The 22,151-nt window shown below is 41.2% G+C and overlaps 2 protein-coding genes across 5 annotated transcripts in view; one reads left to right on the forward strand and one right to left on the reverse strand.

Annotated features, from left to right (window-relative positions):
* Positions 1-49: 49 nt before the first annotated feature.
* Positions 50-5,913, forward strand: RWDD2A (RWD domain containing 2A). Of its 3 annotated transcripts, none has more exons than XM_054630019.2 (3): positions 50-430; positions 1,005-1,223; positions 2,747-5,913. In XM_054630019.2, exons 1-3 carry the CDS (start codon positions 257-259, stop codon positions 3,422-3,424), a joined length of 1,071 nt encoding a protein of 356 aa, XP_054485994.2. In that variant the 5' UTR covers positions 50-256; the 3' UTR covers positions 3,425-5,913. The 3 variants fall into 3 exon arrangements, with proteins under 3 accessions (XP_054485994.2, XP_054485995.2, XP_054485996.2); XM_054630020.2 differs by having other exon boundaries at positions 50-202; XM_054630021.2 differs by having other exon boundaries at positions 390-506.
* Positions 5,914-6,166: 253 nt separating this feature from the next.
* ME1 (malic enzyme 1) overlaps positions 6,167-22,151 on the reverse strand; it is a 154,318-nt gene continuing 138,333 nt past the window's right edge. For both annotated transcript variants that reach the window (XM_054630403.2, XM_077174877.1), the window contains exons 10-14: positions 17,945-18,050; positions 14,968-15,110; positions 12,715-12,888; positions 8,308-8,406; positions 6,167-6,521 (exon numbers count right to left, since the gene is read on the reverse strand). In XM_054630403.2, coding sequence (XP_054486378.1) covers positions 6,363-6,521; positions 8,308-8,406; positions 12,715-12,888; positions 14,968-15,110; positions 17,945-18,050 — 681 coding nt within the window. In that variant the 3' untranslated portion in view covers positions 6,167-6,362. The remainder of the gene's footprint in view (positions 6,522-8,307; positions 8,407-12,714; positions 12,889-14,967; positions 15,111-17,944; positions 18,051-22,151) is intronic.

A 22,151-nucleotide genomic window follows, 5' to 3' on the forward strand; every position in this document is an offset into this window, starting at 1 on the left:
AGGCGCCGCCCCGCCCACCCGGGAGCGGGACGGGGAGAGGCCCGGGCCGGGCCGGGCCGGGCCGGGCTGGGCTGGGCTGGGCTGGGCTCGCTGTGACAGCCAGACCCGCACAGCTTCGCTGACAGCGCGCTCGGATTACAAAGTTGCCCCCCCAGTGCGCTGCTTTTGGCTGGGGCCGGGTTAATTTTCTTCCCAGTGGCTGGTACGGGGCTGTTTTTGGATTTGTGCTGAACACAGTGATGATGATGATGTGGAGATGTTTTTGTTATTCCTGAGCAGGGCTTACACAGAGCCGAGGCCGCTCCTGATTTTTGTACAGCCAGGCTGGGGAGGGGCCTGGGCATGCTTGGGAGGTTGGGAGGAGGCACAGCCCGGACAGGTGACCCCAATTGACCAAAGGGACATTCCAGACCATGGAACATCACGCTCGGTATATAAGGCAGGGAGGAAGGAGGAAGGGGAGGACGTTTGCAGCGATGGCGTTTGCGTTCCCAAGTGACCCTGAGGTGTGATGGGTCCCGCTCTCCTGGGCATGGCTGAACACCCGCCTGCCCATGGGAAGCAGGGAATTCATTCCTTGCTTTGCTTGTGTGCGCGGCCTTTGCTCTCCCTATGGAATTGTCTTTATCCCAACCAGCGAATTTTCTGCCTTTTACCCTTCCGAGTCTCCCCGATCCCGCGGGTTGCGGGGCTTGGCTGCCGGCTGGGGGTGAGCCACGACACGCAGCCAGCACGGGGTGTACGTGCTGATAAATCCCATAAATAATGTACCTCTGCCCACGCACATCAGCGCGGGGCTCCGTTCCGTTCTTCTCCATCCCTGAGCCCGGCAGGGCCCGCACGGCTCCGCCCGACCGCCCCTGCCCGCTGCGGGCTGCGAGGGCCCGGCTGCTGAGGCTGTGTTTAACCAGATTCTGCCCTTGAAGAATCGCGGGGCTGCCCTGGGGGGCTGAAGCTCACCATGCGCCGAACCGCGGGGTTTGACTGCAGTCCTCTCGTTCCAGGCGGGCGTGGAGGGCAGTGCAATGGCTTCCACGGTGAAAGAATGCCTGGAGCTCCAGCTGCTGGAAGTGGAAATGCTCCTTTCGATGTTTCCCAAGAGAGGAGAATTCAGCCTGGATGCGGATGCCGTGCCCAGCATCCAGCGCTACCTGAGCAATGCTGACGGAGCCCTGCCCCCGCAGCTGGAATATCGCATCGCTCTCCATGTCGGGGAGGCCAAGGTGAGAGCTGCCAAGGAGACTTGCTCATGGGTGCTGTTGTCTGTACTCCTTCTGCACACACTGGAAAAGGCTGCCCAGAAAAAAGGGGGTAGAAAAACCACCCCATTTTTTTGCTCTTTGAGAAGTCTAAAGTAACAGAAAATCTCAGCTGCCGCTGTGTTGGAAATATAATATTGCAAAAATAGCCCCAAATGGCAGACTGCAATTATGAGGAGTCACAAGAACACAAAAACAAAACCAGCCTATGAGCAGAGAAACCAAACTCTCAGTAGAAGGAGTTACAGCAGTTTAACTGATTGAGGAAAGGGACTGAACTAATGGGTGTAAATACTTGCACAGAGAACACAGGTCTGAGTGCATACTAATGCACTGACTGGAAATTGAAAACAGACAAATTCAGCCTAAAAGCCATTTTCCATGGTTTTTACCTTCATGGAATGAAGGTAAATGAATCAAACAATTTACTGGGTGGCCTCATGATTTTTTCGAAACTTTAGGTACAAACTTAGGTATCTTTCTAAAATGCACCCTTTCACCAACCCAGAGAGAGAAGTTTTATGAGCCATGTAGGGAGGGCTTGTGTAGGAGTAGTGGGGTTTTTTTCCATAGCAGATCATCAAGGGACTTGGAAAGATAATTAGTCATTTCATGATTCACTTGTCTCTACAGGACTATCATAAGATTGTGCACTGTAGTGAGTACCCCCCAATAGTCTACAGGAGCTTGAAGCACTGAGGACACATAAATCCTTTCCTGCTCTTGGACTAGAGGCAGGGTTCAGCTGCCAAAGAACTGTGGTGCTCTGTTTGAAGGCACTGTAGGAATAATCAAGACAAATTCAACAGCCCAATGTTCATAAGAGATCAGATAAGATAAACTTGAGGTCTCCCTGACCTGAAACGTTCATAAATCTTTTCATCCCCTATAATCCTGATTCCTCTTTATGGTGAATACTTGCTTAAAATAATGGTAACACACAGAATCATACAATGGTTTGGGTTGGGAGCAACCTTAAAGGGCAAGTTATTTCCAACACTCCTGCCACATGTCTCTATATGCAGTAGGTACAATCACAAACACCATTCCATGTAACTCTTGGCCTTTTTTTCCAGCAGCTGGGCTGAGTTCATTATTCATGTGCATTTGGTAAGGGATGAGATTATCAAAAGCCCTTGACTCCAACAGTTCATTGCTGTAGCAACACTGAGCTAGAAATATCCCTGGAGGATAACTATGTACCTTCTCCCAAGCCATAGCATTAGTTCTGTGAACAGCACAAAAGCTGCCTGGATAACACATGGGAAGTGTTGTGAAAGTGGCAGCATGATGCAACACAAGAAAAGGAACAGACAAAAGAATGGGTTATTGGGACAAAAGGGAAGTGGGAATAGTTCCAGTCAGTAGGATGCTGCAATCTTGATTACATCTACTCATAATCTGCCTCTGACAGCGAAGAAGAATCTAGTGTGTCTTCAGAAGCTGCAGCATTAATCTTTTCTCTGTGTGTGTCTTCTGTTTTTAAGGTAAAAGTGGAGTTGCAGGTTCTCCTTCCTCATATGTACCCTCAGGTGGCTCCTCAGCTTTTTGCCAGATCAGATGCTCTGCACAGACAGCAACAGTTGCAGCTCAATACTCGTCTCACGTCTCACATCAGCTCTCTGGATCCAGGAGATCTGTGTGTGTGTGAGGCTGTGCAGTGGGTGAAGGACAACAGCCTGCCCTTCTTGGAAACCTGTCAGGCCTCATCTGAGTGTGCTGCTGAAGCAGTCAGGGCTAAGGAAAAGCTGCGTCGCATGTGGATCTACAGCCATCACATATACAGGCAGGAACTGAGGAAAAAGATTTTTGACTGTGCTAAGAAGTTAAATCTGACTGGCTTCTGCCTAACTGGGAAACCTGGTGTCATCTGTGTGGAGGGACTCCAAGAAAACTGTGAAGAGTTCTGGCGTGTTATTAGATATCCCAACTGGAAGCACATTTCATGCAAGCATGTGGAGAATATAGAAACAGAGGGAAGTGTTGATAATCTTCGTCTCTTTCACAGTTTTGAAGACCTGCAGTTTCAGGCACATGGTGATTATGGCCTGAGGAATGACTATCACATGGATCTTGGCCAGTTTCTAGAATTCCTGAAACAGCATCAAAGTGGACACATTTTTCAGATTTTATTTGGTGTTGAAGGCAAACTTTCAGACAATTGAGAGAAACTGTTTATGAAGAGTTCTAATTCTGGAGAGCAAGAGGTGTTGCTAACGCTGAAATACTTTGCCTTACAGCTACTGTGAAAAAGGAAACTTTTAACATCTGAGATGAATGGTTCAAGTAGTTCATCTCAGCTTTTGTGCTGAACTGCCACATATTTTTGAGATGTGTTCACTGATTTTCTAAGACTCTAAAACTGGCATTTGTCTCTGTGAGCCATGCCTGATAAATATTCCACCGTGTGTTAGGAATTATACACTTCTGTTTCATCTGTACTGTGCTGTGTGAATTTCTTCCCATCTCATCTGAACCTACTCTCTTTCAGTTTAAAACATCCCCCCCTGTGTTGTCACTACATGCACTTGTAAAAAAGTCCCTTTCCAGCTTTCTTGCAGGCTCCCTTCAGGTACTAGAAGGTGCTATAAGGTCTTGCCAAAGCCTTCTGTCCTCCAGGCTGAAAAATCCCAATTCTCTCGGCCAGTTGTCATAGGAGAGATGCTCCAGCCCTCTGATCATTTTTTGTGGCCCTCCTCTGGACTTGCTCCAGCAGGTCTGTGTTCCTTTTACGTTCATGTCCCAGAGCTGGATGCAATGGTCTTTTTGGGGTCTCACAAAAGTGGAGTAGAGGGTGAGAATCACCTCCCTCAGCTTCCTGCTCACGCTGCTTTTGATGCAGCCTAGGGATACAGTTGGCTTTCTTGGCTTCAAGTGCACATCACTGGCTCAGGTTGAGCTTTGTGTCTACCAGTACCAAGTCCCTCTCCTCAGGGCTGCTCTCAATCCATTCTCCACCCAGTCTGTGTTTGTGCTTGGGATCACCCTGACCCAGGGGCAGGATCTTGCACTCAGCCTTGAACACCATGAAGCTTGCACACACCCACCTCTCCAGGTCCCTCTGGATAACATCCCTTCCCTCCAGTGTGCTGACTGCTCCACGTAGCTTGGTGCCATCAGCAAACCTGCTGGGGCCCCTGAGGAATGTCACTCCCACTGGTCTCCACTTGGACATCATCCATTGACTGCAACTCTGCAACCAACCATCCTTACCCACCGAGTGTTCATCCATCAAATCCATGCCTCTTCAGTTAAGGATGTCATGAGGCAAAGTGACTGTCTGGTTATGTTAATAACAATTTTTCATCTGTTCAATTCATGGCATTTTATGTTTACACTGTTAGGCCAAACACCTTGGAAATGAAAATGGGTCAGATGAGACAAAGTTTAGTTTTCCCCCTTACATTACATAAGGAAATACATGTAAAATACAGAAAATAGGAAAAAGCCCCTATATGTGTAAAAAAAAAAATATTTAATATTACATAAAAATACAAATAACTTGAAGAATCCTTTCTTATGTAAAATTAGTATGGAGAGAATTTTCCAGCAGCTTGTAAGAGGCAATGCTGTTAATGGTTCATTAGGCAGCGTTTCCCTGCAGGGAAGCTGCTGAGTGTGGATGTGGAGGGGGAGTGTCCAGTTTGTAATGCATGATCATATTTATAATAATATATATAAATATAATATGTAGTTGAAGAACACTACTGAAAAGTTCCCTGGAAGGGCCACCAGCCCACCACCTCCCATTCTGCCTGAGTGCCTTCATGTGCAAAGGGGTACCAAGCAATAAAAGCAGACTCACTGCTGAGCTGCACGACTCCAACACCCAGGAACTCAACAGCACCTGTTTAAAGACTGTGTTTCAGCACACTTAGCTGATGACAACATAAATAACAGATATTATTTTATTTCAAATTAAATACAAGGAAGTGTTTAAATACCCTTCTCACAATAGCAATACATTGAAATGTAGAGGATGGCATTGAAATGCAGAGTGTTTCTGGTTGCTCAGCATATGATTAATGTCTTTTCCTTCACTGTGGTAGGTGTACTGTTTGTGTGATCATAACTTCTGCCAAAAGCACAGTGAGGCAAAAATGTTGACATGTTCCCATTAGGCAGTGAGGGAGAAAGTATCTCTCTTTCTGAATTTGGGACCTGTAATTTGCAGCTGTGACAGAGCTGAGGGGCTAGACAAATAAAATTAGTATTTGGTTTCCTGGAGATAATCTCTCTTGTAAAGATTAGAGAGAAACAGAAATGTTCAAGTAACCTTTTTTTCCCAGAACCATCCAGAAAATATAGTACATTTTTCTTGGAGTGGTAATTGTTTAACAACTAATAATTCCTCAGAGTCTATTCCTGGCATTTTGATACTCCCTCATTGTCAAGAACGTGGAGTTCAAAAAATTAGGCCAAACATTTGCAATGATCAATAGTGGTTATCTTGGTGGGGGAATTAAATCCTCAATCTTATACAGGATATTACCTTAGCTAATGTTAAATGTTATTGTTAGTAATGGTAAAATGTTCTGATTAGATGTGAACAAAAGGTTCTGCAGATTTGGTTCTTCTAGAAAATTTTCATTTCATAACTCCACACAAGAGTGACCAGTAAGCATTTTCTCTGGAATAAAATATTCTAACCTTATGGTTGTTTAAAGTTTGTTGGTTTTGTTTTTTTTTTAAATAATAGGTTCATAAATTATGCAAATTACACTGTGACTGTAATGGATAAAATATCAAATGTATTTTTAAGTGCCAATTTATCTGCTTAAGTTCCCATTGATGTTTGTGACAAAACTCTTGACTCAAGATATAACCATTTTTTTAAAAAAAATCTGTCAAACTGTAGTGTAGGATATCTCAATTAAAATAACCATCAAAATAACCAAACACAAATATATCTCTCAGATTAATTTTTATTTTCTGATGTATAATTGATGATGTCTTGATCTGAGTTTCTAACCAACTACTATGAATTAGAAAAAGTTTTCTGCATCTTAAAAAATTAGCAATTCTTAGGCTTTCTAGGCAGAAACAACTTTAATATTTTAATGCTTTTTAAGTGCAGCTGATTGTTTGTTCTTCATTAAATATTTACAGTTTCACTTTCATGGCCTCTTCAGGCCAGGTGTAGGAGTCAGCCACGAAGTTGTTGTAATCAGTGCTGTACACCTGAGAGCGGATGAAGGCTTCGACGTCCTTGGGCTGAGGATAGGTGGAGGCCGTGTTATTCCTGTAGGCTTCTTCTACGAGCTGGAAAGATGCATTAGAATCCTAATTAGTGCTCAGAAACTATCTGAGTACACTTAACAGGATATAAAAGTAGGACTTAGTTCAAAATCAAGATAAGACTTGGCCCTCTCTGGTGCTGGCAGTCACCTGTGTTCTCACAGGCTCCAGGTAAGTACCCTGTGAATTAGACTACAACAGGATGATGTTTGTGTTTATGTGGATCTGCCTTGGGCTACTTTTGAACAGGATTGTGTTCAGACTGTTACAAATACAGTGCTCCTCTCTGCACTGCCTTAGCTTTCACTGTGCAGTGGTGGATAAAATATTCCACAAGCCCCAAGCACTGAGATACAATTTCTGTTTTTCTCTCATCACTCGATCCTCTTTTACCATCTTCCCAAAGCACTGTAAGAAAAGTGTGGTTTGTTCAAAGCTTCCATGCTCCTTACATATTAGAGAAGTTTAGTATTTGCCATAGCTTGATAATATACTTCAAAAAAAGTAAACACATGGGAAAAAAATAGTCCTATGCAGTGCACAGAATGGCTGGGGGAAATACAAATATTTGCTTGCTCTTTTCTCACCCAGACCATACCTAAGTGAATCAATTATGCATCACAAATACAGCTGCACATCAAAGTAGCCTCTCACATCTGAAGATCACCTACTTGAGAAACAAATATCTTCAGACTGAACATTCATCTGTGAAACAAAAGAAGTCTGGCAGACAGGTTTTATGCAGCACTGTGAAAAGATCTGCTTGAAACTATTTGGCAAACACTCTAATGCTCCTCCTTTGAATAAAAGGGAGATGTTCTTCTTCCTGCTTTCCTGAGCTCTCTTTGAAACATAAATGTTCTAGTTTGGTGAGAAGCTGAGAACCCAAATCTCCTTATTAAGACTTCTTTTCTAGGATTAGTCTGAATCCCAACTCAATTTGATTGAGAAGCACTTTGGGTGTTTATATAAGCATATCTTCAGGTCTGTGCACATAATTATTGTGGTTGAATAGGGTCTGAATTCATACCCGATGCTTGGTATTCCAAAATATTTTGATAGTGTTCCTCTCCTGGAAAAGGCAGAGGCCTCTTGGGCTGGGGTGTATGAGCCAGAATAAGTATTTTCAGGAATAAAGTTTCAACAGAGAACAGCAGAAGGAATCACTTGGTAACATTTTCCTTCTTTTGTATTTTCTATAACACGTACAAACAGAGGAGGAATTTCTATCACTGTGTTTCTGCCAAACACAGAGCCAGTTTGATTTTGCCTGAGGAATTTACATAACATTTTCACATCTACAGAACAGTTACTACTTGCCTAAGAAGACATGAACTTTGAGAAGGATTTTTCCTTTTCTTAAATATACAGAATGAGTGAAGCTCTGGAAGCTGTTTCATGTATGAGGGTTCCTTGTTATTCTTTCAAAAGCATATGAAGAGGAATTATTCACAGTAAGGTGACAAAGAGAGAATAGAATAATTTTAGGAAAAAAGGTCACAGAGGACAAACAAAAAGTTGAAGCTGATAACCATGAAGGGACAAAAGCCCTTCAGCTGTGCAGCTGGCATGACTGTGGTGAACAGCAGAGTCTGTGCTCTACAGACATACACACTTGCTGTAGATCCACAGCTCTCCCTGTATTTGGATTGCCTTTATATTTCTGAATTTAAAATTTAATTTTGAAATTGCTGTATGTCCAATATGGATTCAAGCACACCAACTTGTGTGAAGGTGTGTTAGGTGATAAAATCAAACCATGTAGAGCTGGTGGGAAGACTAAAAGCCACAAAAGGCTGAAAGGACTTACCCTCACAGCAATTTTCAGTGACACATCCTGAATAGTGACTAATGGAGGGTAGAGGCGACCTTCCTGTAAATTCTCTTCTGTAACTTGCTGTGCTATAACCTGAAATAACACAAACATGTGTAACCAGATATGCAGATGCAGCTGTAGCTTGATTAGACAGTGATATTGTCTTTAGCAAAGAAATGTTTCTGCTTTGGCAAATTCCACAGACACTCCTTTACCCACCTAGACAGCATTTTTAGAACCACCTTTGTCATTAGGAGAAGCTACACAAGAATTAGAAATGTTGGGAGTTACACCTTTTTCTCCCTCAGACAATAAAAGCTACTTAAATCTTGAGTAAATCCATGACACACATAAACTAGCAAATATATCTCATAAACTAGAAAATAGTTCATTGTGAGATATAAATTCCAGCCAACAATTGCAGTTGGGCCAAAGACTTCTAAAATATAGAGAAGCCCCTGTCATTCTGACAGCTGTCACATTAACCTGTGCAGGGAACAGAACTGAAACCCTTAAGTGCAAAATGCTCTGAAAGAAATTACTGGCAGCTGGTATTTTTGCTATCATTAGCTACATTTTGTTTGTCATTTGGGGACTTGAAATAGCCTTTCAGGGTGATCCAGATGTGGATAGAAGGAAAGCTCTGCTCTGGATAACATCTGGTGGAGCCATGTATTACACACCAAGAGGTTCTGAAAACACCAGGCAAGTCCAGGAAACGCTGAGAGTTAAAACTGATAAAAAAGCCCAAAGAGAAAGCAAGAAGTGCACTTTTAAGGGACTATTCTAGGAAGATACTTGAAACAAAGCACAAACAAAACATCCCACAGTTCCTGTCACATCGGGTAACAGGACTCTGTACTATGCTTGTAAACATCTAGGACTGCATCAGAACAGGTGTCTGGGTGCATCCCTTCCAGCAGAAATAGGTTAATAGTTTGAACTAAAGTAAGTCCAGGTTCAAAAGAACTCAGTGTTCTCTTGTGCAGTCTAACTAGAATGTTGGTAGCTGTCCTAAGTTTTTTCCATTTGGAGTCAAAATGCTGACAAGAGCAATAGGCTCTTGAGTGTAACAAGGGAAGAAAAAGTATTTGTTTACATTTAAACCTGATCTTGAGAAATATAGCAGAGAAAAACCCTCTAGGGGGAGCTAAGAGAATATAAAATCAAGTTACTTCTCTTCATAACAGCAACCAGGTTATTTCAAAATGATACAGAGCCCTTTGATGTGCATCTGAATGTAAGGAGGCACTCACAACATGAGGTCCCTGATGTTAACAGCATAAGAGGGCTCTGCAGCAAAGCTGAAGAAATCAACAGCAAGTTGCTCTTACTGCAATGCTCACTGAAAATTAAAGGTTCAGGAGTGGAGTACTTCTCTTTTGTGATTCTGTTTTTGATAGAAGGCAAGCCACAAAATATTTGGGCAGTGCTCAAAGTGGGAGAGGTAGCAAGATCAACTGTACAGATGCCATGTTGTTCCTTCAGACACACTTCTGTAACAGCACTGAAAATATGCAAAAACACAAACCCAAGCATTTCCAAAGAGAACAACACCTTCTTCATGTGGTGCTTGAAAAACACTCCCTGAGAACATCAGATCAGTGGTAGGGGAAGAAAAGATGAATCTACATGTGGGATTACTGAGAAAATAAGAAGTGCCACAGAAAACATAATTGTGCCAATGTATAAATCCAGAACGTAACACCAATTTGAGCAGGGTGTGGTTTTTCTCCACATACTTCAAACAAGAATGGGGTAGAATCATGAGGGGGCATAGAAAATAAAAAAGATTTTTTTTTTTTATCAAGGAAACAAAAAAAAAAATAGACTTGGGAGAAAAAGAGAAGTCTGAAAGAAAATGCAAAGGACAACTGAAGGTGAACATTTCTGATGGTGCTGTAGGGAAACCAAATCATCAAAGAGCAGAAAATCCCGAGTTTCTTTTTCCACAGGACTCATAATTAAAGTGTGACACTAATTGCCAAAAGATGTTAAAATGTATAAACATGTTTTAAAAGCCACTAGGCTCATTCATGAAGGAAAAATCAATACAGGGATAAAACATCCAGCACGGGAAGGCCATACACTAAATGTTGCCAGAATCTGAGAAGCCATTTCAGCAGAAGGATCACTCTGTATTTCTCTCATTTATCCTCTTTTCCTCAGCTTCTGCTAGTGATTGCTTTCACAGGAAGATATCAAGCAGTTTGGATCCTAGGTACCACCCAGTATGGCTATTTTCATGTTTTAAATATTAATTAATTAAAGTTTTTAATAGAAAAAGTAGCAAAGCCTCATTGCAGAATCTAAAGTAAAGGCAACCAAGACAAAATGGCATAAAGCAAGTGGAGGCATCTTGGTTTTTGGAGGACATATTCCCCATAATGAAAAGATTTTGTAGGATTATTTCTGAATTAAACTGCAGGTCACACATGCAGGACTATTTCATTAGTTCATAATTCTCTGCCTCTTTTGTTGTGTTTGGTAGGACTTAAAAGAATAGGCAACATCCCTTGCCATCACAGAACAAGTGCCCACAGTTAAGAGGTATTACAGCTTACAGTACCTTAGATTTATCATTTAAAGTCAAAGTTACCCTCTATTTTACTTGGCAGGAAGAAAAGAAGATTGAAATCAAAATCTGTTCTAGTTACAACAGCTACTTATTTGTGACTTCGCTCAGATTTATTTTGAGATGTGGCAAAGCAAGAAGAAGGAGGTGCAGGCATGCAGCTTGGGCTGCTTCCTTTCTATAATTTTTTTTCAGGCAATCTAAGAAGGTCCCTCTACCCAAAATACATGTGTTTGGTTCTCTAAATTTTGCAGCATCTGGGATGCTTCAATTTCAAATAAGGAATACTAAGCACCATTCTAAAACCCCCATGAAACTATTCTGATTTTATCCTTCCAGTATAAAAGCCAAGAACATAAACCAAAAAGAGCATTTTTGCTTTTGCTTTGCAGTGGGATTATTCAGCTAAGGGCCTTCACAGGCCTGACACCTCTTCTGGCAGACCCCTGTGGCACCCATCAGCTCAGCTCAGCCAAGCCCCCAGCCCCTCACACGTAAGGAGACCAGATGGGAAAGCCCTGAGCTGGGAGCAGCAAGGGGAGCAGCTGCCCAGGGATCCTGCCACCAACAGAACTTTCTATGCAAGACAAAACCCACATTTTTATATGTTAAACTTTTCTAGAGGTTTTACAAGGGAAGGCAACTGTATAGCAAAACCAGCACCAAAGAGTCAGGAAAGAATGACTACCTCAAGTGAGAATTTAAAAGCTTCCTCCCAATTTCTGCTACTATTTAACTTCCCTGACTGTTAAATTTCTTTGCTCAGAACTGATTTTTTTTCTGACTTCATAGACTGTCACATAAACACAGTTCAATCCACACATGTGCCACCTTTTGTCATCAGCTCTCACCATACAGGAACCATTTCACACAAACCAAAATTAGAAGCAACTTCTAAATTAAGTAGGACAACTCTAACACAGCAGTTTAGACCAGGAAGTGAGGATCACCATATCCAACTGAAATTACAGGGGAGGATTTAAAGGGAAGATATAATTATCCAAAGGCTTAGGAGATGGATCATTGCCCTTTTATGATGGTTAAAGCCAGTGGAGACAGGCTGGGCTTTTTACTAATTTTAAAGATGGAAATTGTGCATGTCTTTCTTACAGAAGGCAGGCTGTTAGCAAACCCCTTTAAAGATGCCACAGCATGCACCTCAAAAAAACCTCTGAAAGTCCAACAAGGACAGCATGCAAGTGCCCACCCCTTAAGAAAGCTCTGTATGACATAGGATCACACTGGCTATCATAGGATCACACTGCCTATCAGCTGCCCTTGAGGGAGAGCCAAGGACCACTTTCTTCCCTTTAAACCATGAAGAGCACAGAAGGAACAAGAATCTGGAAGGAAATATTACTTAGAGAAGCTGCAGGAGCTGAATAATGCATTCACACATCTGCTAACTGGTGCAGCTTTTTTCCCCTCTTTTTTTAAATTGTTTCATAATTCAAGCAATTTTGTAAGCAAAAGATTCACATGAGTCACCCCAAAGCTACTAGCATCAATAATAATAATTCCTTTCAATCTACAATCAAACCTATGTGCCTGTGCATGCAAACTGTACATGTGTGCATTTACCTGTGGTAACACTGTACTGAAATCTTTCTTTTTTATCCTTCCCAACAGAAGGTATAGTTTATGTCAGGTGTCCCTGGGGCAAGTGTTAACTTTTTAAAATTACTTGTCCAAATACAATTTATAAAATAAAGACCTTACACAAAAAGCAGTATTTTCCCCATTGTAAAGTTTAGCTCTTTCTGTTTAATTGCTCATTAATACTAAGTCACTAAATTAATGAATTTAAATAATTTTGAATACAGTACCTCAGCAGTCAAGAGGAATACATTCTCATCAATATGTCTCATTCCACAGGCAATAACACCAAGGGCAACTCCTGGGAACACATAGGAATTGTTACCCTGTCCAGGATACAGAGTTTGTCCACTTGGAAGAGTGACAGGATCAAAAGGACTTCCACTGGCAAAAATCCCACGTCCCTAAATTGTAAGAAGAAAAAGAAAGCACATTAATTGAGAGATTGCTGTTGAAATATTTCTCACATCCTTCTAAATATCCATCAATAAATATCCATTTAAATAATGTGAAAGCTGGGTTGAATCTATTTAGCATGTCCTCTGAGAGGGTGTTAGAGCTGTTTGCCTGAATATGTCTCAAGAACATCAGGATGCAGATCCTGGAGATCACTGGTGATTCTCTGTGGCTGTCTGACCTGATCCTGGAGATCACTGGTAATTCTCTGTGGCTGTCTGACCTGATCTGTACCATTTAGAAGGAGGGAAACTGAAGCCAGCAGTCATTATTCACTTTGTGCATCCATGCCAGAAGAAGCTCCATGGGAAGTACAGAGTTGTAAAACCCTAAGTGGGCAATACTGCTATGGTAGCAACAGGTGATGCTACCGGGCTTTTTTCCCAATAACAAAGCACCCAAAAATGATACTAAGGCAAATAAATGTTGTGCTTTTGGATGGGGTGATTTCTGAGGAGCTGTGGGCAGCCAGAGCTCTCTTTTCTTCCCAATCCCCTATTTCAGGCCCTTGAGCCCATTCCACAGCTCAACAGAATGTCCAAGGTGCAAGCTCTGTCCCAGGAACATCACCCATCGAGCAACAGCACAAGTCAGTGTGGAACCTCCTCTGCCAGGACCTTGGGGGTTGCCTCTTTGTAACACACTGAGCAGGGTGAAGGCACCAACTCTGGCACCTGCCAGTACTGATAAACCATTAGCATGTTTCCCAGCAGGTTTCTGGGTAATGCCAGGCAGGACTGTGGCTGGCAGAGCCCAGACTGGTGCAGGTAGGCAGTAGGGAAGAGCCAGCCTGCTTGGAGGAATTAAGGGAATTCAGCTATATGGGTACAGGTTACACCATAACACTTGTCCTGAGGACATGAGATCTGCCTCTAACTCAGCTTAGGGTGCAGTTCATGTGGGAGTGGCACTGCATAGGGCTGGTGCCTGCAGCCCAAAGGCCCCTGGCTCCTGCTCTCTGGGGAGGGAGCACCCTCAAATTTAAACACTGAATTTAGGTGGAGAAGAAAAGCCAGCCTTTATTTATGCTAGCACTGCTAAAGTGATAAATATCACTGTTAAATACTTCAGAGGCACTTTGTATCAGAAATATCTCTGTCTGTTTTAGAGAACTGGAAACTGAAATGCACTATAGTGCATTTCAAAATAGGCTACTGTTGCTATTCAGCTCTTCAGAAGAATATTCTGTTTTGTTTGGTGTCATGCACTATAATCCTGGCCTGCTTATTATATGTTTTGGTGACAAATCAAATACTTCAGAGTGTCTTTTGCTCTGTTTACCACTTGTGGTTACCCACTACAACCAACCCTTCATGTAGATTGCTTCCCTGGCTCCTGCACTGTGCTGTAATTACATCCAAGCTGTGGAGAATGGACATGCTAAATTTGTCTTTTAAACACTGAGAAACTGTCATTCAAAATGCCCTGTATTTGACAAGAAATCCAAATACACCCACTATGAAACACATATACATTTGAAATTCTAGGCTGAATTACAGGATAATGTGTTTATCAGTACTTCTATAATAAATAAGCAAGCACAGTTCTCTTAATTTTTACCGACATTTATGTAACAGAAAACTTTGTAAGAAGAATCAATTACCCCAGTTCTTAATAGAATGATTTTAAAGATTCTGTTTCATGTATTGAAATATTTTCTTACCTAAAAGAGTATTTATGAAATCTCAAATGAAAAGCATGCCACTGTGTGTATATATTACACAAAATGGTACAGTTCATAATGCTCTAGTGATTGATGGTGACTGATGCTTTGGTTATAAAAGATTATGAGTTTTGCCTACACCAATAAAAGCTATGAAATGTTTTTACAAGAGTGCAAGCTTGCAGTGAATTCAATGAAATTGTCTTGATAAAATCTGAAAAGTCTTTTAAATTATTTAACTCATTTTATCTATATACAGAGACATGATTAGTACCTGCCACTCCACCCTCTGTCCTCCTCTCTTTTAAAATATAATTTCAGACTTTTCATAACTTATACTGGAAAGATGTTAATCTTTGCTCACCTCTGTGTATTTGTAGCACTGCTCTGCAGTACATTCTGCTTTGCTGGTGGGATTACTGAGAGCAAAAATTATAGGACGTTTGTTTAGAGCAGCCATATCCTTAAGAATTTGTGGAGTAAAAGCACCACCAATTGCAGCAACTCCTAAAGAAGAAAAATACACATATAACAAGTAGACAAATTAAACTAGTTCAAGGTAAGACAAGCATGTCACTTGTTAAAGAACAAAGCTCCTTTCTCTCTTTCTCCCTCTTTAAAATGGAGTTCAACCTTTTTCCTAACATGTAGTTGGAATAAAGTTTTGTATAAAAGACTTTGCAATAGTGAAACTTCTGTATTATCCCTAGCATAAGGCACAACCTATTTGCCCCTGTATGATCTGGTGAATTTCTCCTTTCCCTTTCCTCAGGCCCTTTGTGTAAGATGAAAATGTTATCACCTAACCTGCAGCTAGGTCCAGTATGGACTAGATAGATGCAGCTCTGGGTCCTAAAGTTCAGTGCAACAGACTGGATAGTTTGTCCCAAATCCAGTGTGTCAGATTTCAGATTTTTCTGACATGATGAGTAAAGTCTCTGCCTTCTACATCTGAGCTGAGCTGACAAATAATAATTTTGAGTCTAAGCCTTCCCTGACAGCAACAATTTCTTAAATACATCCCTTTTCATTGCACTGTAGATGCTTTTCTATTCCCTGTACTGTCCACATTTATAACTGCTATTCATAGGAACTGAATGCCACTCTTGCAGGATGAAATCATCTAACTTAGGTTGCACTCTGCTGCATTGCAGACTTGCAGCCAGATCTTGGATCACTTAGATCTTGGACCTCAGACAATTCACAAAGAAAGAGGGGGGTGTGTGAAGTTTTTGAGATGCCAAGTACTCCTGTATTTCTGAATAATCTACAAGAGCTGGGGATTCAAGGATATCCACACCTTCAGTGAAAATAAACAGATAAACAGATCTTGGAGTAAAATTACTTTATTTTACTGGAGGCCTCTCTCACCTGGCTCAGAGAGAAGGCAGCCTCCTTTGTCCTCACAGACCCCAGTGCCTGACACCCCATTCTGCATTCCACACAGCATCTGAGTTTCAAAATCAGGGAAAACAGCTTGTTTTTCCTCTCCTGGGGAGTGGAAATGGATTAAAACCCAGGCTGGGAGAGGAAAGCCTGGAACTTGAGCCTTTCTCAGCTCAGTACTGTAACATCTCATCACTGATGCTCAAATGAGCATCTTGACAGTGCCCAGTCTGAAAGGACAGCTTGGGATTTGCCTGAGGAGAACATCAGGTCCTTGGGGGGAGATGAAAGGGGCCCTCACTGCCCAGAGCTGGCTCTAAGATTGTGCTTCAGGACAAACATTTCTTTAAGGCATCTCAGAGTATTTTCTGACTGATTCCACATGGAGCATGATATCATCTGTTATATACTATTATTTTTTGCAACTCTGAGCTCTCTGAACTTGACCTTCTATGAATGGACAGGAATGCTTAGATGCAAAAGCTCTGGCAGACCAGCTGAGCCACTCTGTGTTTGATGAACAGTTGTATAACAGCCTGTTAGACACCTTAGTTTCTGGTTAAATCTTCAGCTGCCAAGTGTTTAATGTCCACTAAAACTGCTTCTGGACAGCCAGCTGTAAGAATGACAACTATCTTCAGATTTAAGGTAAAGCAAAATGCTTATGGCTATTTTTTTTAATTGCAGTTTCTTAGACTGGGTCTATCTAAATTAAGGCTTTTCCTTGAGCCATTGCAGGCAATGAAATGTGTATAAGGATTATTTGCTCAGACAGAGCTAAGTAAAACAGTGGGAGGAGGGCTATCAATGTATTTCCCCATGACTCCTGGTACTCCAGGGAACATACTGAATGTCTGGTCACTCAAACCAAAAATCCCCAATATTAGTTTCTATTGCTGTTTCTGATGGAAGAGGCTTCATTATACAGAATTGATAAGAGAAAGTAACCTTGAGGGAGAGTCACATAGCTTTATACATAAAAATTACCCATAGTAAAACCCATATTTCATGGCAGCAAATCTTCCCTAAGCATCCACACACCTTTATCTGGGTAAATATTCATTCATTCTACTCTTCTGTCCCTATAGCTTTTTCAGCCTTAGAGTATACTAAGTAAATTCTCTGGACTACTTGGTCTCCTCTTCCAGTCATATCTTCATGCAGCACAGGAAAAGAAACACTTCATTTACCTCACTGATGACCACTAGTAAAAGTGGATTTTACTGAACAAGGACCATGTGGTGCAGGCATAGTCAAAAAGGTAGCTGTTAAAATGTAGGACAATTATCACTGTGGCATTTCAGTTTTCTAGCACCTGATGAATGAGTTTACTAGCCAGATAGATTAATCTTCAAGTCTTACTTATTTAAAAAAAAGACCAAGAGTACTTGCAGTTCAGTCCTGAAACTGTCACTGAAATACAATAACCAAACTATAGAGAGCTGAGCAATCCTTTATTGAGATCACAGTCCTTCAGCTTTTACAAAAGAAAAGGTATTGTAAAATCTGCATTTTGGTCTGCAAAAAAGACTGCTGGCTAAGGACTTAAATGTGATCAAAAAGAAGACTCAGATACAGCACCCTTGTATTTGCATAGCTTTACATGAGCTTAGCTCAGTTTTCTCACTCTAACTTATTTGTATTGTATTACATCTTCCACATTACACCAGAAATAATTTAGGAAGGTAGTAAGGTCCTCCATCAGATGTTTAAACCCAGTCAGATTCTTTCCCCTGTAAAATGGATGCATCAGAATGAAAGCAGTATTACTTGCTTGGATAGTTACTATTTGTTCAGTTGCTTAATAGAGTCCATTATGCACCCAGTGTTTTCTGAAAACACACAAAGGTAAACTCTGTTCAGAGGAACTTGATCTTCTCTTCAGACAAAGCCACATCCCCATTTTTTCTTTTCAACAAAGAATAAGGTCATTGCCTTAAAGTCAAAGAAATTACCTATTAGCACGGACGGTTTTATATCTTTAACAATATCTTCTAGATTTTTCATTTCACGATGTTCATGGGCAAAACGCTGTTTCTCATGTGTTAATGAGGCACGGCCCTGCATACAGAACAACAAGAAAAATAAATTTAAGTTTAATGGAACCTAATATCCTGTTTATATATCTGGTTTAACATATTCTATTTTCATTTCTATTTTTGCATCTATCATATCAAATGAAGTTACACTGTGTACAGCTAATATGCTTAGGATAATGTAGGACTAATCTATTTGTCTAAGCAGTCAATAAATTCAGTAATTTTACTTTAAATCAAAAATAGCTGTAGAACACCACAGTATTAACATCTACTTGAGCAATTATAGATTTGTAACTTAGCAAAACAAAAAAAAATTCTCCTAGCTTTTACAACTTTGCTCTTGCCTGAAAGTATGGAGACTATATGGTGTGAGTATTTAGACTATAGTGGAGCATACATTTTTCTTCACAAGTCTATAAATTTGAAAATTTTGGCTCAATTTAGGCATGCATACTCCATCAGACATAAGCCACAATTAGCTTTTCTAACAAAACTGAGCAAGCTGATGCTTCATTTCAGACCACAATTCTGCAGTGTGGCAGCATGTAGCCATGCCAGTCCCATCCCCAAAGCTCCTCTGCTGGTCCTGGCTCTGCCACTGCCAGAGCTGGTGGGCAGAAGAAGATCTTGGCTGTTTCTCATTTCCATTGCAAGGAAAAGTGCCTCCATCCCAAGGGTGCCACAGGAAGCTGTCATGTGGTCAGGGCTGACTGAGCTGCTCTGCCCCACAGCGTGCCTGCTTCTTTTGGCTTACTCATGATTACAGGGCATTTCCAGAGATCTCTCTTTTCTCTACACACTTTTATATCTGGAAGGGATATGCAAGTCTTAAGTGTTCTCCTAGAGTGATCAGCACAGAAATACTGAGCTAGGGGCACTTGATTTCCTTTGTGGATACAATGTGGAATTGTCAGCCTTGAGGGAATGCTGCAGTATTAATCATTTTTGGCATGTTCATGCCTGAATCATTGCACCACAGTATGCATTTTGCAGCCTGCCATTTCCCAGCATCCCAGCAGATGTCCCCAACAGTCTGCACACACACTTTGGACCCATCTCATTTTAAAGCAGGAATTTTCCTTAACTTTTTCAAGGGAAAAATAAGAAGCTTTCTTTTTTGTCAGCAAAGAAGAAACCTCAACATTTATGACTTCCAGACCAAGAGCTTGTCACTAGGATTAATTAAAAATACTTTAATAAAAGCCACTTCTCATTCTAATCTGCTGATTGGTTGGAATTTAAATGCTTGGTGCTGGGGAGCAAGGAGTGAGTGCCCTGGGCCACCATCCAGTCCCAGGCTGCTTCCTGAGATGGTTCCTTGATGGTTCATCATGGTGCTGCTGAGGAGGCCAGTTTTGCATCTGACCTTAAAACCTCTAGGAGACTGCCTTGGGCTACCAAGGAAAAAAAACATCACCTCCAAGGGCTGTGAGCAGCTCACTCTTCAGGCTGTGGCAGGCTGGCAGTCCTGAGCCACTCCAGGATCTGCAGATCTGGACAGGTTGCTCAGGAAAGGTGACCTTTGATTTTTTCTGCAGTAGGTAACAGCCAAGAGATCCGGCTGACATCTTAGTAGATAAAAATCTTGCTATTCTTTCATTTTCAATTTCAGTCAAAACAAACAACCAAAATCCTTCATGAAGCAGACTTTCTTTTTTATACAGTTTTACACTTGACTGGCTTTTGAGTAGGTGTTAAAACACTTACTGATGAAACACCAGGGATTCAAAGTCCTGACATTGACAATGATCTCTCATTTAATTGGCTGCAAAGGAGTGCTCAAACAGTAAGGATGTGATCCACTGCAATGTTTTTCAGGCTGCTAGGTAGAGAGACTAGTGCTAGACAGATGGGTCAGTTCAGGTCAGATACACTTCTGCCTTACCCTAATTTCTATCTGCTCTTAATTTCACACATGATATTCTACCATTCTAAAAAAAATTATACTCAAACAAACAAACAAACAAAATCTCAATGCAAGTTAAAACCCAAAAAAATTTAATATTTACTTATTTATTCAGCTTTGGTCTGAATTAGTTTGATCCCATTAGTCAACACAGATCATGTCTCCAAGTAAATTTTTTTCCAGCATATTAACTAAGAATGAAATATTAAATTATGTGGCTTAGCAAAAATAACAACAGCTATGTGCATAGACATTTGTGCTTGGAAAATGCTTATAAAAGAAATTATATGGTTGGGTTGCTTTTTTGTTTTTGTTTTTTAGTATTTATATTTTAAAATAAATTAGAATCATAGAATGGTTTGGGTTGGAAGAGACCTTAAGGATCATCTCCTTCCACCCAGCCTGCTGTAGGCACAGATACCTTCTGCTAGTCCAGGTTGCTCAAAGCCCCATCCAACCTAGTCTTGAACACTTCCAGGGATGGGGAATCCACAACTTCTCTGGGCAACCTGTTCCAGTGTGTCACCACCTTCACTATAAAAAAATTTCTTCTATATTTTTAATATGAACTGACCCTCTTTCAATTTAAAGATGAAATCCCTTGTCCTATCCGTCCCTGCCCTTGTAAAAAGTCCCTCTCCAGCTTTCTTATAGGCCCCTTTAGGTACTGGAAGGCTGATAGAAGGTCTCCTGGGGCCTTCTGTTCCCCAGGCTGAACAATCCCAAGTGTCTCAGCCTTTCCTCATAAGAGAGGTGTCAGAAATGTATCTTCCTTGTTAATTCAGTGATCCTGAAGGACCTACATAACACCTCCCTAAGTTCTACATCCAAGATATCAAGACCAGCTAGCTGATTACATAACTTCAATAGTTTAGAGGCCAGTCCTTTAGACAGTATTTTTTTCTCCACAAACTGATAAATTTTAAAGTTCTGCTCTCCACCAAGCAGAAAGGCAGCAGCAGGACCATGACTAGTTTTCCTCTGTGCCCTGCCAACAGGACAAGCAAGAAGGAATAAACAATTCAGTTTTGTGTATCTTCCTTAAAATAAGGGGTTGCCAATCCATTTAGTACAAGCTTCCAGACATCCATCCCTGAATGCCTATAGCTGGAATAAGAAATCACAGAGCTTTTGTCAGCCAGCAGAAAGAATAGGATGGAGCCAAAATGCAGATGTCTCAATTCTGGATTTGTGTGGTTTGCTGTCTTGTCTCCTTCCTGACACTGGAGTGGTGTGAAGTGGCTGGACCTGTCAGTGCTGAGCTGCTCTGACTAAAACATCTTCCAGATACACAGAGCACGTCTTCTGACATGTCCATTTCCAGCCCTGGCTTAGCCAGCTTTTGTACTGTGGCTGCTGGGAAATGAGCAGTAAAGGATCCACACAAAGCAGCATAAATCAGAAACTGCTCTGGTCTGCTTGCATCTCCATAATCCTAAAACACTAACATGGCACAGAGCTTACTGGTATTTCATTTCTTCTCCTAATAGGAAAAAATGTAAAATACACAATATTTTGAAGAGTTTGAATGAGCTCTGAGGGTTCTGTGTATGAAGCTCTGAGTCTTTTAAGTAGAAACATCATCTTCAGTCACATTCAGATATGTCTTCTAAGTCCACTGTCTTGCTCTTTCAGCATCATTAACAATTCCTTCAGTCAATGAAAAGGGCACAGAAAAACCAGCAGTTTAAAGACCTTTGCAGTACACCAAACCTCTGTACAGTCTCACTGTTTCACTGAAGCACCTCAATGCTTACCACACAGGGAGAGAGTTTTGGACAGATTTTTTTGCAGGAGCTGCTACCAAAGGATGTTATTGCACTGTTGTTTGAATAGTTGTACAAAGACTCCTCCAGGCCAGGCATCAGCTGCCTTAAAGGTGCATTATGTTTTCTATTATGTATAGCATATGTAGATGTACATAAAGATACATGCCTCACTCCTGCATGAAGGGACACTACCCAAATCCAAATAGAAAGTCTTTCACACTGAAATCCACAGATGAACCAAGAGATTTAATGTGGTATCTGTGCAGCTATTTAGAAGGGAGGACACAAACTCACAAACTCTTTCAACAGAAAAAAGAAGGCAAAGTGAGAAAAAGAGGCTATATATTCTTCTTGCTTTTACTTCCCAAATGTATTCATCATCCCAAGAGAGAAATAAAAAAAGCACCCAGATTATTTCCTTATAATTTAAAATGCTATATAATTTATA

This window comes from Agelaius phoeniceus, chromosome 3 (genome assembly GCF_051311805.1).
Source record: "Agelaius phoeniceus isolate bAgePho1 chromosome 3, bAgePho1.hap1, whole genome shotgun sequence".
Taxonomy (NCBI): Eukaryota; Metazoa; Chordata; class Aves; order Passeriformes; family Icteridae; genus Agelaius; species Agelaius phoeniceus.